The 17,803-nt window shown below is 43.1% G+C and overlaps 1 protein-coding gene across 1 annotated transcript in view; it reads right to left on the bottom strand.

Moving 5' to 3' along the window:
• Positions 1-10,019: 10,019 nt before the first annotated feature.
• hsdl2 (hydroxysteroid dehydrogenase like 2) overlaps positions 10,020-17,803 on the bottom strand; it is a 64,692-nt gene continuing 56,908 nt past the window's right edge. The window contains exons 10-12 of the mRNA XM_028804894.2: positions 16,599-16,727; positions 11,314-11,439; positions 10,020-11,180 (exon numbers count right to left, since the gene is read on the bottom strand). Of these exons, the coding sequence (XP_028660727.1) occupies positions 11,327-11,439; positions 16,599-16,727 (242 nt within the window). The 3' untranslated portion in view covers positions 10,020-11,180; positions 11,314-11,326. The remainder of the gene's footprint in view (positions 11,181-11,313; positions 11,440-16,598; positions 16,728-17,803) is intronic.

Below are 17,803 nucleotides of genomic sequence, written 5' to 3'. Positions count from 1 at the left end.
AGAAGAAGTGCTGTAAAACTGAACTTATGACTTCAGCCTACAAGAAGACAAAGTGGATTGCAGTAATTACAGATCAATAAGTCTTACTTCTGTACCACACAAATTTATGGAAACCGTAATCTTCTTAAATAAAATCATTCACTGTTTGGATGTCTGTCTGTTTGTTTGCCAATCATGTAAAAAATGGCTAAACTGATTTTTACAAAATTTATATGTGGCTTGCCGTTGGTCTGACTTAAAATACAGGCTATATGTCATATTGAGAAGAGGGGATTGTAATTGGAGGGGGACACCAAAAAAAAAACAGCATAGAGACAGCAGGAGTACACTGGGGCTGATAAGAGGAAACTGCCATTGGCGCACACAGTTCTGTACCAGCCAATGTGAAATCTCATCTAAGACCACAGGTGGCTACCGTGTTGTCTTCTCAACTAATCTGGATAATAATTTCATTGTCTTACTGGGTTACAGCTTTTGTCTTAGAGTACGTCCTCTTCTCTCACTGTGGGTTGTGTTTTTGCCATGTTGAATTTCCAAGACAGATTTTCCTTGTTTATGAATACCCAGGTAACAACAGGTACTTTGACAAGTAGGAAATGTACTAGGAAAGTACCTGTAGGAAAACAGTATACTAAATAAAAGCCAGCGTGGGTTTATGAGAGGAAGATCTTGCTAAACCAATCTTTTAGATTTTTTTGAGCAGCCTACTAGAATAGTTGATAAAAGTAAAGCATACGGCATAATTAACTTAGACTTTCAAAAAGCTTTCAAAACAGTTCAACACTGTAGATTAATTAATTCTGAAGCTAGAAGCTGTAGGCATCTGAAGTAACCTGCAAAACTGGACCTCAAGTTGGTTAACTGGCAGGAGTCAAAGAGTACAGATAAGGGGAGAATGGAGTGGGGTCTGTCCTTGGACCTACTTTTTCTGATTCTCATTAGTCTGGCATTTCTGGGTCCACCCATTATTGCTTCAAAAACTTCGAAGGAGAAGAAACCCCCAGGGTCTGCGAGAGTGGGGGTGGAAGAAGACCCTTTCCGGACGGATTTTATGGCAACGGACCTTAGAATGGTATTGACGATGAATAGGACAACTAGCATTGCAATTAATGGACCTTCAATGCTGGCAGGAAGGAAGCTGAAGAGTTGCATTTGTGGCTGGTCAAAGCTAATAACTGACATGGGCCTTAAAATCCACCAAGGCAGGAAGAAGTGCCTCAGTGAGCTTGGAAAGGGGCCTCGCATTGACCAATACTTCTTACGAAGTAAGTCAAATCAGACGAATGAAGCCCAGAGGCAAGAGAATCCCCACAGTCCTCAGGGTATCAGCACCCCGAATGAAGCTCAGTGTCATACAGACCCTTCTACAGTCTCCAGATTGGAGCCCAGTCAATTACAGCCAGCAGCAGTTTCCAGTCCAGAGTCTAGCCAGCTACACCAAATTTCAGGCCCTAGTCCAGGGCCCAGCCAAACAACATCAGCCTCTAGTGTGGAGTCCAGTCACCAACAGCTAGCAACACATTTCAGTATAGAATTAAGCCAGCCACAGCCAACATCATGTTCCATCCCAGAGCCCATCCAGCCACAGCTGGCAGCAGCTTCCAATACTGAGCCCAGCTGGCCGCTGCCAGCAATAGAAAGGAAGATGGAAGGTAAGAAATTTCAGATTCTGTGGCCCAGATCCAGTGAGAAGAGAGAGTGGGAAACCATTGACTCAGAACTGGTTCTTATACTAGAACAACAAAAGGGTCCCGTTGAAAGGAAGCTGGAGAACCTGGGAACCATCATTTACAGCTATGGTGCCGAGAGGTTTGGGGTAAAGAGCAAGTTACAGAGGGAGCAGAAAGGCCCTTTAAACCAGCCAAAGTCCAGGAGGCAGCGGGAAATTGACAGGTTGGTGAAAGAGAGAAGACAACTGAGGAAACAGTGGAGGAGGGCCTATGAGACAGAAAGGGTTGAACTTGCTGATCTGCAGGATGAAATAAAGCAGCAGCTTACCAAGTTGCGAAGAGCAGAGCACCTCAGACAACAACACAAGAGGAAAGAACGGACAAGGACCCTTTTCTACAGCAACCCATACAGCTTTGTTAAGGGCCTTTTCGTCCAAGAGAAGAGTGGGGGCCTCAAAGTGCCCATAAAAGACCTGGAAGAACACCTGAGGAAAACTTACTCTGAGGGTCGGAGGCATGAGCCAGTTACCATTCTGAGTGACATGCCACCTATTCAGGCACCTGAACACCAAATGGATATAAGGCCACCCACATGGAATGAGGTGGAGAAGATAGTGAGGCAGGCAAGAACAGCATCAGCCCCTGGACCCAACGGCATTCCATATAGACTCTATAAAAACACCCCTGGAGTCCTCTAATACCTGTGGAAGCTGATGAAAGTAGCATGGCAGAAAGGAGTGATTCCAAGGGCTTGGCGAAGATCAGGAGGTATTCTGATCCTTAAGGAGAAGAACTCCTCATCCATCAGCCAGTTTCGCCAGATCAGCCTGTTGAATGTAGAGGGAAAGATCTTCTTCAATGTCTTGGCCCAAAGGCTATCAACTTTCTTGCAGAGAAATGACTATGTTGACACATCGGTACAGAAGGCCGGTATCCAGGGCTTCTCGGGATGTCTGGAGCATGCCAGTGTCATCTGGCACCAGATTCAAACTGCTAAGAAAGAACGGAGAGACCTTCATGTGGTTTTTTTAGACCTGGCCAATGCCTTTGGGTCGGTCCCTCATGAGAGCTTGTGGATGGCTTTCAACTATTTTAGTGTACCAAACCACATCACAGAGCTGGTCAAGAGCTACTTTCAGGATCTACAGTTTTGTGTAACAGCTGAGAAGAACACCACTGCCTGGCAGCACCTGGAAGTTGGAGTTATGGCAGGCTGTACGATTTCCCCTCTGGCATTTATTATGGCAATGGAGATGGTCATGCGGGCATCTCGTTGGGTAGTGGGAGGAGAGAGTCAAGAGTGGCCTCCATCTTCCTCCCATCAGAGCCTACATGGACGACATGACCATCATTACAACAACAAAGCCATGTACTTGGCGATTACTGCAGAAGCTCCAGGAAAACATCCAGTGGGCAAGAATGGAGTTTAAGCCAACCAAATCTCGCAGCATCTCCATCATAAAAGGAAAACTGACAGCTGAGCGGTTCTATATTAGTGGAGAACCAATTCCAACAGTCTTAGAGAAGCCCATCAAGAGCCTTGGGCGGTGGTATAATGCAGACCTCAATGACACCTGGAAATGTGAACAACTACTGCATGACATGGCTAATGGCCTCAGGCAGATTAACAACACCGCACTCCCAGGGAAATTGAAGCTCTGGTGCTTTCAGTTTGGGTTATTACCCAGACTATTGTGGCCATTGACCATGTACGAGGTTTCACTCAATCATGCTAATCGACTGGAGAGGCTAGTGAGCTCTTATGTGAGGAAGTGGCTTGGACTTCCAAAGTGCTTCAGCAGCGTTGGGCTCTACAGCGACGGAATACTGTCACTGCCCATTCCTAGCCTGGTTGAGGAGTTCAAATGCGCAAAGGTGAGGCTGGACATGTCATTCACGGACTCCCGGGATCCCATAGTGAGAGGCGTTGCTCCCACCCTAGCAACAGGGAGGAAGAGAACCCCAGTCACAGCTGTGCTACAGGCCAAATCTGCTCTTCTCCATCGTGACGTGGTGGGTCACGTCCAACAGGGCAGAGGAGACTTTGGTTTTGGAGCGGTAACACCTCTCTGGCAACAGGCATCTGCAACCGAACGTCGAAACATGGTGGTGGAAGAGGTGCGTCGACAGGAGGAAGCAGCCAGGCGTGCCAGAGCTGTAGCGCAGGCCAAGCAGGGCCGCTGGATGAAGTGGGAGTGTGTTGAAAAGAGGAAACTCACATGGAGGGAACTCTGAGGAATGGAGTCCAACAGGCTGAGCTTCATCATCTGACCAACATATGATGTGCTGCCTTCCCCCATAAATCTGCAGCTGTGGTTTGGAAAGGACCCATCTTACCCCATGTACAGTCCCAGCAACACTTAAGCACATTCTGGTTGGTTGTAGGACTAACCTCACTCAAGGCAGATACACATGGAGACACAACCAGGTCCTCAGGTGTCTAGCTGAGAAAGTTGAGTGCAAGAGGGATTCCATCAACGCCCAACCTTTCACCAACCAGGAGGTGCGCCAGTACCCACCAGCATTTGTCCGGGAGGGGGACAAGCAGAGGACTACACATTCAACCCCGGATCTGGGACCGCTGAAGGTCCAGTTGACTTGGATCAGAGGCTCATCTTCCCCACTGAGATCATAACAACTACTCTGCGACCAGACCTCATCCTTTGGTCTAACTTCCGAAAACTTGGCTTACATCATCGAGCTGACGGTACCGTGGGAGGTTGCCATTGAGGAAGCCTTTGAACATAAGAAGCTGCGGTATGCCAACTTAGCAGCTGAGGCAGAGGAGAGAGGCTGGAAGATCAAGGTGCACCCGGTGGAGGTAGGGTGTAGGGGCTTTGTTGCCAGTACAACAGCAAAGCTACTTAGAGAGGTTGGAGTTAGGGGACAGGCCCATCAACAGGCTATCAGAGATTTGGCTAACACTGCTGAGAGGACCGTCACTGGCTATGGCTGAAGAGGAATGACATCACTTGGGCAGCTAAGGCGATTACCTAACCGCTAGACACACGCCCAGGCTTGATCAACCTGTGGTGGGCCTGCCTCAACAGAGGGTGTCTTGTGATAAAAGGCCGAAACACCCGGTGAAGTTGAGGCACACAACTGATGATGTGTCCTGCTGGTAAAGCCTCTTGGCTGCCATTCTTCATAGCAACCATCCCTCAAGATTTCCCCCATTAGAAGCGATGCAAATATCGGGGATTGTAACACCTAGTCCTTTCATTGAATCTGAGGGCTGTCTGTTTCATAAGCTTAGATAGAAGGAAATAGAATAGATAGGAGGAAATTTGGCTTTTTACAGAAACTCATTAAATAAATAAACACATATATAGATAAGTAAGTAAATACATAATGTGACAGTAGGAGGCACTGTCGCACCTCCAAACCTGCAGACAACACGTCCAAACACCAGGTAAAATTCCCAATAATGAGTTTATTATAACAAAAGTGTGCACAAAGCACCTCCAGCTCCACTATAAACAATAAATCAATAAACAACAATAAACAATACTCAGTCCTCCTCTCCACCCTGTAGCTCTCTCACACTCCCACCCAACTCTGGCTCAGTCTGCTGGGTTTCCCACAGTCCTTGACCCGGAAGTGCTTCTGTCCTTCAGTCCATGTGATGCCATAGCACTTCCGGGTCAGATGAAAACTTCTTTCTTTCTTCAGCCCGGAAATACTTCATTTCTTCCGTCCCCGTGACGAGGTAGTACTTCCAGGCTATAATAGAAACACTTGTGCCTCCCTGTAGCATCTCCTGGCGGCCCCCAAGGCATCCAGCAGGGCTGTGTAGCCGAACTCCAATGCCCTGCGGGAATTCGGGGCACCTCTATGTTGCAGGGAGGACTCCCACCAGCGGCCTGGGGGTGTTGGCCGGGATACACTGCTGGCCATCCCTCACAATAAATAAATATATTTAAATACTACGGGGCTCTGCCCCCTGCTCAATTCGCTCGCCAACCCCTGTGCGGGCCGTATGCGCTAGTCATTTCCCGGATCTACCGCTTGCGACAAATCGTACTGTGCTCTTGGATAAACACGAATATCAACTCTGTCTTTGATATCTCCGTTTTTCGAAACTATTGTCGCTGACAATTCGACATATGTTGGTTTATTATATATGCGAGCGTGATCTTTTGGCTTCATATAGAAATCCAAGAAAACTTCTTTGTCCGTGTTTTTCAGATAAATTTTGTGTAAAGTGCGATACTTTTGGATGTATGGATTTGTATCCATTATTGGCTGTGGAATTTCTAATACGTCCGATTGCTTAACGCTGTAGATTCTATGTTGCATCGCTTCTCCATGATCATAAATATAAACCTGACCAAATTGTGGTTTCTTTGAAATTAAACTTCTAGCAGCTTCAATTGTTGCGGGACCACAGATTCTCATAGTGTATGGTCCTGAATCGTGTAAATCTACGTTTTGAGCATTGAATGATGCGAACGCAAACAGATTATCGTAGATTTGGATATTTTGCCTGTAGTATTTATGGATTTCACTTTCACCAAATAACAAATCTTTTATTTCTCACGGATACGCCTCTTCATTGGGAAGAAACACTACTTTTCCCTGATAGCAATACGAATTAGACAATCTACAAGTCTCCAACTTAAACTTTAAGGCCAAACAATACTGTATCTGGCGATATATTCGATCTCTTTTCGCTGTTCCGTTATAGCCAAACAATACTGTATCTGGCGATATATTCGATCTCTTTTCGCTGTTCTGTTATTTCACCAAGTAATACTTTTTCTTTGTTAGCGTTAATGCGATCTTTACTATCATTTGTTTGAGACTTTCGAATTTTAGTACTTTCGTAATCTCTAACCTGCTCTGCATGTGTATCGCACCAACGTTTTTGAACCTCTTTACGACATTCTACTTTGTCTTCTACTCTTTGTCTTTTCTTCTTCTACTGTCTGTCTTTTATTTCTGCCCCCGCTTGGACCTGTTAGGTTTTCAATTCATCTCTTGGCACAAAGTCTTGTTTCGCGGGACTTGAAATTATCTCCCTGAAAATGTCTCGTCCCAAGATTTTTCTTTCAAGTTGGAACTGAAGAGTCCCTCTCAGGGTTCTGCCCATTCCCCAGTGGTTTTTCACTATGACAACAAACAGTTAAACAGTGTATTCTACCCTAGAGCAAGTGTAGTCAGCTTTTACTGTATATGAGTGCACATCAAGGCAGCTTTACTGTATTTTGGGGGATGAGCTTTTTGTGAACAGGACACCGTGCATACACTCACCTGTGTCAAAGTGAATCTTTCCCCTTTGTACTGGCTAAGTAGGCAGGGTATTGTCAAGACAGGTGTCTGGTTTAAGAGTTTCCAGGGGAATTGCTCTAATCTAACTGATATGATTACAGCTTTGGCCATCTATGCTTATAACTTACTAAGGCCTAATCACTTAATTAGAATTAAACACATGAAGCACTGACTGTATTCACGGTTGTTTTCGACCATCCAAATTAGACAGAAAAAAGGACAGTCCCCTGAGATGTTCTGTATAAAAATAAAACACATTAAACGTGGTGAGAGGCTCTGTGTGAGATTCAGCATCACTATGACACTGTTCTGTCACAGCAAAGCAAGCAGCCTTAAGTCTTTTATGAATTGTATCCTTGCTGTGGCAGCTATAAATTTCAATTAATATTCAGTGCATAATTGTGGTTTGTGCATTCAATAAGCTTTATAGCCATTTACCTTGCTTATGAAATATTATTCTTTCATGTACCATTTCTGCTTATCGTTATGTTGATACATTCTTGCTTTTGTTTTTATTAATACACTGTGAGAAATACTTCATTCAAGGAGAAATGCTGATTAGGTAATTTGTTAACAAACATTTCCTAGCATGGGATGTGCATGAAGCTCCTGAACATTCACTGATTTATTTTAAAATAGTATTACCGTACACTTACAAAAAGCTTTACCACACATTAGCATACGGGACCCCAGACCCACTGCGAGCACCATAGCTGCTTATCTGCTCAATCCTAGAATTGTGGCTTTGCAGAACCTTCTACCCTGCAAACATCTGCATGCTATGACAGCACCAGAAGAACATAAATACCGGAGAACTGAGTGTATCTCAGGACGCTGCTGCATTCATCTTCGTCAAATAAAATCAGGGGTTTACTATCAGAACCTGATTGTGGATTTTAACACAAGCTAAGTATAAACTTAGCATTTGTATGGTTATGTTGTCACCATTGTGGCCTTCAGGTGGCACTGCAAGTAGAAAATCCTTTCTAGTGAGATTCCCAATGTTGAAGCTGGTGAATCTGTGGAGCTGCTAGACACACCAGTGTAAAGCATTGACAGGTGAGTGGCACTGCATTGGGCATTTACTTGCAAATCCCAGGCTTTCACTCCAAATTCTACTGAGAAATTGGCCACTTGTTTACCCAGGGGTTAGTCATTTCAAGGTTGCAAGAAGATCAACAGAAATAAGGGACCCTGAACAGAATACTGGTGCAGCTTTATAACACATTGGTGAGGTCTCACCTGGAGTAGTGCATACAGTTCTGGTCTCCAGGCTACAAAAAGGACACAGCAGCACTAGAAAAAGTCCAGAGAAGAGCAACTAGGCTGACTCCACAACTGCAGAGGATGAGTTATGAGGAAAGAGTAAAAGAAGATCAAGAAGAGACATGACTGAAGAGTTTAAAATTGTCAAGTCCAGTGGATCGAGGCTGTTACTTTAAAATTAGTTTATCAAGAACACTGGGACACAGTTGGAAACTTGTTAAGGGTCAATTTCATACAAACATTACAAAGTTTTTCTAGACACAGAGAACCAGAGACACTTGGAATAAGCAACCAAGTAGTGTGGTGGACAGTAGAACTTTAGGGACTTTTAAAACTCGACTTGATGTTATTTTGGAAGAATGAAGTGGATAGGACTGGTGAGATTTGTTGGGGTGAACGTCTAAATTTTTTTAATGTTCTAATCTCTGAGAAATCACCAGAGTTGTGGATCACTGATCTTGGACCTGGAAAGCTCCTGTGTTAAGGCTCTTACGTGTATTTAACAGTTGCATCCATTCACCCCTCTGTTTACACAGCCACATCATTTTTTCATCACATTAGACTGCCCGGCACAGCGTTATAAAATAATGTTGAATACCCAGGAGGGGTTGGATAGCCAGCTGGCCAAGATCTCCAGAACCATGACGGTGTCTGACTTTGCCTTACCAATTGTGGACTCCCCGGAGGATGTTGATGACTTTCTTTTCACTTACTGTATTGTCAGCTGAACTAATCTCCACATACAGTGCCTATAAAAAGTATTCACAACATTGAATCATGGTGAATTTTACATTGAGTAATATAATAACAAAAAAAAGTGAAAACAGATCTCTGCATAGTGGTCTACATTAATGACAAATATAAAACATTAATTGATTGTCCAAGTATTCAGCCCCTTTTTGGCTGCCATGACAGCCTTGAGTCTCTGTTCTCAGGATTCTATCAGCTTTGCACATCTGCATTGCCATTTTTATTCATTCTTCTTTGTAAATCTGCTCAAGCTCTGTCAGGCTGCATGGAGATTGTGAATGAACAACTATTGTCAAGTCCAGCTGCAAATTCTCAGATGGATTGCGACTTGGACTCTGATTTCGCCACTCCAGTACATTAACATTCTTGTTTTGAAGTCATTCCTGTGTAACTTTTGCCTTATGGTTGTGGTTGTTGTCTTGCTGGAAAACAAATCTTCTCCCAAAGCATAGGGTTAGCGAGTCAAAGGCTCTCCCTTGACCTTTAGTCCTGTAGTCTGACATACTCAGTAAATGTCTGCAACTTGCCCCAGAGAAATCACACAGGTTTAATTTTGTCTTTGGTCATAGGGTCATGTTCTGTATGTGCAAAAGTTGACAACCAACAAATAGTCATCTGCAAGTACAATACATACAACACAGCTATGAGAAATAAAAATATGGATGTTTTAGACCTTGCAAATAGAAGACAAGCTCGCCCGTCTGATGTCTCTTGTTTTACAAACCACAACAGAATGGGGAATACAAGCTGCTGAGATTGCAGCTAAACTCACTGTACATTTAAAGCACTCATAATGCAAAAGGCTCCATTATTGGCTACCAGAGAAAGGAGTGAGTTTGCAATACTTTGGACAGTCGTCACGCTCTGCAATTTCTAGTCCTGCAATCTGACACACTTAGGCAAGAAGATCATCAACTGTAGTTGTCACAATTGACATCTCCTCCGACTAGAAGTTGTGAAATGAAAATGATATATTCATAATGAAATAATAAATGAAATTTAATACTGAAAAACATCTGCGATCCCTTCATATTGTTTACAAGGAATTTTTCGGCACTCTGCTTAGTATTACAACAGCGATTTTTATTTCATTAAGGATATTCCAGTTTTTTTTTCCGACCATAACTATAATTTAAAAAAGCAAAACATGCAAAAAAAAATGACATAAATAGCTATGGTGTTGCAGCTAAGTTACCGATTATAAACAATGAAGTACCAAGTCACTTGCCACCAGTACCCCTTCAGTAGAAAAATGGAGACAAATGAAGAGGAAACCTCCAAAACCAACTCACTCTTTTACATTCAATTAAAAGGAAATTGATTTTTTTGCTGATAGATTTTAAAGAATTTTCATAAATTGAATACATTATTAAATACAGACTTTGACTTATTGCAATGGTTTATGCCATATACTGTAAATGTATGAAGTGAGACACAAAAATAACCCAACTGGTAAAAAAAATATTTACTGCTGAATTACAGCATTCTTAAACATTGTCACCTGCTATATACTCCCCTCCTGATCTCTACACCGATCCATACGTATCTTCCATTATCTTCTTGCTTGAGGCTCTTCAACAGGCTTGCCGTTTCTGTCTTCACTTCATCCATTGAAGAAAAATGTGTTCCCTTCAGGTCGCTTTTGATTTTCGGGAACAAGTAAAAAATCACAGGGAGCTAAATCGGGCAAAAAGGGAGGATGAGCAAGGACAGGAATGTTTTTATCAGTCAAAAACTGCTTTACAGAAAAAGGAGAAAATTTGCAAGAAATTTGATGTTGATTCGCTGTTCGATTTTTTTTCACCCGACTTTATAGTGGCAACTTGTGTAGCGATTGTTGTGTAAATACTGACTGGGCTCTTCACAGGATACACCCAGCCGGTCAGCGGTTTGACAGGGCGTGTAGGAGGGGATATGCGTCTATGATTCACGTCCAGCCAACCTCCAGAGGGTTTTCCAGGAAAGCCCCAAGCCCAATCCGGTTATTTTTGTGTCTCACATCGTATTATAAGAACATACATCTCAAAAATAAAGTGAATTTGCTTTTAAATTATAATAATTAAATTATCTAATAATAATTAATTATAATATAATATATTAATTATAATTATAATATATAATTATTATAATTATAATTTATTATTAAATTTACTTATAAATTTGTACTTACAAAAGACACATAATACAAACAAATTCAGTTTAAGAAGGGCTCAAAATAAAAATCTGTAAAATAAAAACAACAGACAGGACTCCATTAATTACTGAAAAGGCAGAAAGAGAATGTGCAGTCTTTTTACCATAAAATAAAAAATATGCATAAACGGGCACACAGGTGTTTTCTGAAAATATTTATTACCTGCTTTAGAAAATTACAGTTTAGGTTTCAACTGTCCCATCATCTTCTCCATTTTAATAGCCAAGCCCATGTCTCCTTTAATCTTCAGTTTGCCAGACATAAAAGCCATGGTTGGTTTAAGCTTTCCTGCAAAAAGAAAAACAAAAATGATAATCATAATAAATATTGTATGAGAAGGATTGTGACACGCTGCTGATCCCAAGTTTATTAGACGTACAGTGGTACCCTGACTGAGGCAGGCCTCACTAACTTCACAATTTCGACTCCAGTCTTAACCAGAGTTGCCCACCGTCAGGCTGTTCTCTGGTCTCCACCGGTCACCCCTCTCTGCTCATAGTGACTACGGATTATCACAGACCCTTCTAGTATACTTCAACTCTGACGCCTTTCCATCTTGTAAATTTGCTTATCAATTATTAAGTATTTATCAGTCACATCATGGGTAGTGCACATGTAATTAGACCTTTAACAACAATGGTGTGGTCTAATGCGGAGTTTTTCATTTCATATAAATCCAGAATGAACTTATGATGATTACTTTCTCATTCCAACACCACTTCATGGACACAACTGTAATTATTCTTACAGCTAATGACAGAAACAGGTGGATGCTCCGCCATTTTTAACACATCTCCATTTAGGCTGATTGCACTGCTGAATTTATGAAGTGTTATTTTTGTGTGTCATTTCTAGAATGACATTACTTTCATTTACTATTAACATTTGGTGAAGACCATGTCAAGTAAAGCCACAAAGCAGTGTGCTCCTTGTTTGTTCTACATATTACCCACAGGTTTCATGAAACAAGAGCTTAACTGGACAAGTGGAAACAGGTAAGAATGGCATCTGCTGATTTCTCATTTCCATTATATAAAATTCAGTTGCGTATTATTTATCATGGCCCCAGAGAGTGGTGAAGTGTTGCATGTTGGTGGGACATGTAAGGAGGTATTTCACTGTACTCTGTACACGTGGCGATGCTACAGCTGTAAATGTGCAAAGAACAATGTATTATACTGTAGTAGTCTGGGGAGTTGAGCAAAAAATGTTTTACAGTTCTGCTAATAATATCTTTACATAGGGCAAAACCTGATGTAAAGTAGCTGAAATAAGCTGAAGGTGAACACAAAGTGGATCACGTATGAGGAAGCATGAGCACAATGGTTTAGGCATTTAGAAGTGAATAAAGAATGAAACAGGAGACTAAAACACACACTGCCACTCTTGTGCTCATTTAGCCGCTGGCCATTTGCAGGCTATACTACAGTCTACCCACCAACTCCTAAAAGTGCATGGCTGAGTAGAAGTTAATTGTAGTGGGCTCTGTGTTGTAACCTGCAGCTTATATATGGGTAACAGGCAATCAGAATGGAGGAATAGTTACTTGATATATGTCCAAAGTGATGCTTATGTGAGCCTGAGTTATGTTTGATTCACAACATTTCGTATTAGGTGCCAAATTCACTTTTAATGAACAAGAGGCCAGACACGTAACATTGTATACAGTGATCCCTCGCTATATCGCGCATCGCCTTTCACGGCTTCACTCCATCGCGGATTTTATATGTAAGCATATTTAAATATATATCGCGGATTTTTTGCTGGTTCGCGGATTTCTGCGGACAATGGGTCTTTTAATTTCTGGTACATGCTTCCTCAGTTGGTTTGCCCAGTTGATTTCATACAAGGGACGCTATTGGCAGATGGCTGAGAAGCTACCCAACTTACTTTTCTCTGTCTCTCTTGCGCTGACTTTCTCTGATCCTGACGTAGGGGGATTGAGCAGGGGGGCTGTTCGCACACCTAGACGATACGAACGCTCGTCTAAAAATGCTGAAAGATTATCTTCATGTTGCTATCTTTTGTGCAGCTGCTTCCTGAAACGACATGCTGCACGGTGCTTCGCATACTTAAAAGCTCGAAGGGCATGTATTGATTTTTGACTGAAAAACAAACTCTGTCTCTCTCTATCTCTCTTTGTCTGCTCCTGACGGAGGGGACGTGAGCTGCTGCCTTCAACAGCTTTGTGCCGCGGTGCTTCGCATACTTAAAAGCCAAACAGCCCTATTGATTTGTTTGCTAGAGATTGTTTTCTCTATCTATGTGACATTCTGTGCTCCTGACACGCACTCCTTTGAAGAGGAAGATATGTTTGCATTCTTTTAATTGTGAGATGGAACTGTCATCTCTGCCTTGTCATGGAGCACAGTTTAAACTTTTGAAAAAGAGACAAATGTTTGTTTGCAGTGTTTGAATAACGTTCCTGTCTCTCTACAACCTCCTGTGTTTCTGCGCAAATCTGTGACCCAAGCATGACAATATAAAAACAACCATATAAACATATGGTTTCTACTTTGCGGATTTTCTTATTTTGCGGGTGGCTCTGGAACGCAACCCCCGCGATGGAGGAGGGATTACTGTACACCAAAGTACAACAGCAAACATGAAAACGTCAATGAAAAAAAAAAATCACACATTTCTTGTTGTATAATCCACATATGAGGCCATCTTTAAGGGAGTAAGTAACATATAAAAAGTAGTATTTATTATTTTGGTTTTTCATTATTGCCATCACTGCAGATATAGTCTGTGGCCCTTTTCATTGTTCCAGAGGATATTTAGTTAAATATGGGTTTATTTTTATACAATTAATCCAGTTTTAATTGTATACACACACACGTGTACACACCCCAAGTCTCTGACCAAGTGAAAGTATACCTGTCATCCCACATGTAGTTACAGTGACTTGTATTGCCAACCATTTTTTATTTATCTTTTGATACTGTTGGTCCAAAGTGATGTCAAAATAATTTCACCATCAAATATCCACTGAGTGGACTCAGAGAAGTCAAGTTCTGAGGACTGGAACAGTTTTGGGTTTTACTGATTTGCACAAGACAACATCTTTCACTGGATTTCGACAGGTTTCACTCCCTCTGCCCAAAGAAATCTCACAATGGCACATTGTTCAATCCTGCAGCAAAGTGTTTATGGTCATTTGACCTTGGCTTCAACTTGACTAACAGCAGAGCACTGCCACCAATAAGCCACTGCGAAGATGTTGTTTTGCATCACTTTCTATCCGTTGCAGTTTCTTTGTAATTGTCAAATTGCCTTTACTTTTTGATTCACCCTTGTATATGAATTAACACACTGACTCAGTAATTCAATCTGTAAGAGACATTAAAATAAACAAACTGGCTTGGATATAAGCTACCAAATATTTCATTATCATAGTGGTGCTAATTAGAATTTGAGGAGATTCTGGTACACCGTTCCGGCGTCTCAGGAGGGGGAAGCAGTGCAGTGTCAACACTGTATATGATGGGGATGGTGCACTGCTGACCTCGACTCGGGACGTTGTGGGTCGGTGGGGGGAGTACTTCAAAGACCTCCTCAATCCCACTAACATGCCTTCCAATGAGGAAGCAGAGCCTGGGGACTCGGAGGTGGGCTCCCCCATCTCTAGGACTGAGGTCAACGAGGTGGTCAAAAAACTCCTTAGTGGCTCTGGATGTTGTAGGACTATCTTGGTTGACACGTCTGTGCAACATCGCATGGACATCAGGGACAGTGCCTCTGGATTGGCAGACCGGGGTGGTGGTCCCCCTCTTTAAAAAGGGGGACCGGAGGGTGTGTTCCAACTACAGAGGGATCACACTCCTCAGCCTCCCTGGAAAAGTCTATTCGGGGGTTCTGGAGAGGAGGGTCTGTCAGATAGTCGAACCTCGGATTCAGGAGGAACAGTGTGGTTTTCGTCCTGGTCACGGAACAGTGGACCAGCTCTACACCCTTAGCAGGGTCCTGGAGGGTGCATGGGAGTTTGCCCAACCAGTCTACATGTGTTTTGTGGACTTGGAAAAGGCATTCAACCGTGTCCCTCGGGGAATCCTGTGGGGGGTGCTCCGGGAGTATGGGGTACCGGACCCCCTGATAAGGGCTGTTCGGTCCCTGTACAACCGGTGTCAGAGCTTGGTCCGCATTACCGGCAGTAAGTCGAACCCGTTTCCAGTGAGAGTTGCACTCTGCCAGGGCTGCCCTTTGTCACCGATTCTGTTCATAACTTTTATGGACAGAATTTCTAGGCGCAGCCAGGGTGTTGAGGGGGTCCGGCATGGTGGACTCAGGATTGGGTCACTGCTTTTTGCAGATGATGTTGTCCTGTTTGCTTCATCAGGCCGTGATCTTCTGCTCTCTCTAGATTGGTTCGCAGCTGAGTGTGAAGCGGCTGGGATGGGAATCAGCACCTCCAAATCCGAGACCATGGTCCTCAGCGGGAAAAAGGTGGAGTGCCCTCTCAGGGTGGGAGGCGAGATCCTGCCCCAAGTGGAGGAGTTCAAGTATCTCGGGGTCTTGTTCACGAGTGAGGGAAGAATGGAGCGTGAGATCGACAGGCGGATCGGTGTGGCGTCCGCAGTGATGCGGGCTCTGCATCGGTCTGTCGTGGTGAAAAAGGAGCTGAGCCGCAAGGCGAAGCTCTCAATTTACCAGTCGATCTATGTTCCTACCCTCACCTATGGTTATGAGCTATGGGTAGTGACCGAAAGAACGAGATCGCGAATACAAGCGTCTGAAATGAGTTTCCTCCGCAGGGTGTCTGGGCTTTCCCTTAAAGATAGGGTGAGCAGCTCAGTCATCCGGGAGGGGCTCAGAGTAGAGCCGCTGCTCCTCCGCATCGAGAGGAGTCAGATGAGGTGGCTCGGGCATCTGATCAGGATGCCTCCTGGACAACTCCCTGGTGAGATGTTCCGGGCACGTCCAACCGGGAGGAGGCCCCGGAGAAGACCCAGGACACGCTGGAGGGACTATGTCTCCCAGCTAGCCTGGGAACGCCTCGGGATTCTCCCGGAAGAGCTAGAAGAAGTGGCCGGGGAGAGGGAAGTCTGGGTATCTCTGCTCAAGCTGCTGCCCCCCCCGACCTGACCTTGGATAAGCGGAAGAGGATGGATGGGTGGATGGTGGTGCTAATTCCATTTACTCAAAAACGAGTCCACAGTAAATTACGGCTGCCCACCTACAGCAGTGACACCAGTGTTATATCGTGGCATTTTAAGTGCTTTTTTGTTTCTTTAAAAAAATACCAGAATTGTTTGCTTTTTTAACTGTTTTGTATGCATTTAGATCACATGGGTATTTTAAGAAAATCGGATATGTTTGTCTAGACATTAGTTTCCAGTAATTAAGATCTAAGGAGGATTTGAAGAAGCAGAATTTGAGAAGAAAAAAAAATGACACAAAAAACTGGAAACTGCTGCACAAATAGAAGAGAGACTGCCATACATTACCTGAGAACATCTTTACAAAATCAGCGCTGTCCATGCTCATTGTCACATCAGGTTTGTCTTGAGGATCCCCACTGCCCGCACTGCCTGAGCCATTCTTCAAGTCAATGTACCAGATGCCAGAGTGTTCCCCTGAAGATATCCAGATTCAGACAGTTTACTTAACTTGCTTGTTTGGTTGAACAATTTAGTCCATTAATGAAAGAAAAAAACAAAACGGTTTATCAAAAGAAGACATACCTTAAAATGTAATGAGAAACATTACTACCTCATGCAGTCTTGAGCATTCTGACATACTCTGTCAAAGGGAATCAGTCTCAGTCAATGGCGACTGAGCCAGACTGTAAAATTTGACCACTGCTTTAAACCACACTGCAGGGTGTAAACGAACAGAGAACTGAGAGCGTCCAACCCTTACTGTACCTCAGGTCCAAAACCCATTCAAAGGCACTTAAGCAGCTATTTTTCAGTACCTACTGCATCACTTGCCCGGCTTTAGGATGACTGCCTGCAGGCTGATATGAAGAGGTGTAAACTCTAGCTACCTGCTAATTTCTAGAAGTTGTCTCCTTACACTCCAGGGGCCTCATGTATAAAAGGTGCATACACACAAAAATGTTGTGTACACCCGTTTCCACGCTCACATCGAGATGTATAAACACTAAACTTGGCGTAAAGCAATGCACATTTTCACGGCAGCCTCAAACCTTGCATTCGTATGTTTCCGCTCAGTTTTGCAAACGGGTGGCACCCAGCGTCAAAACTGTGCTACTGTTTCTGTGTGGTTTCCCTTTTTTTTCAGATTCGCATCCATGATGCAGACTTTATCAAAAACACCAAAATAAACTGCATATCATTTACAAATTTAAGGCACTTGATTGTAATCATTCTGTAACCATATAATGGTCCACGGAATGGCCAAACTATTCCAACTACCATGGCTGCTTTAACATTGTTAGAAGACATCGTAAATGGAAGAATTAAAAGAGAACGCGTATTTACAGATAATACTGACTCCTTGTCCCATGATGATGACTGGCTTCTAAGTCGATTTAGATCTCTAAGGGCTAGACTCTTGGAGCTGTGTACTGTTAGAATGCTAGGATGAGTACTGAGAAAAGCGCTATATAAATGTAATGAATTAATTATTATTATTATTATTATTAGGATATATAGCTGATATCATTTTTATGATGAAATGCATTAAT

The sequence above is a fragment of the Erpetoichthys calabaricus genome, chromosome 7 (assembly GCF_900747795.2).
Source record: "Erpetoichthys calabaricus chromosome 7, fErpCal1.3, whole genome shotgun sequence".
NCBI lineage: Eukaryota > Metazoa > Chordata > Cladistia > Polypteriformes > Polypteridae > Erpetoichthys > Erpetoichthys calabaricus.
The sequence above is the reverse complement of the archived record's forward strand: the minus strand, read 5'-3'. Positions and strand labels throughout refer to the sequence as shown.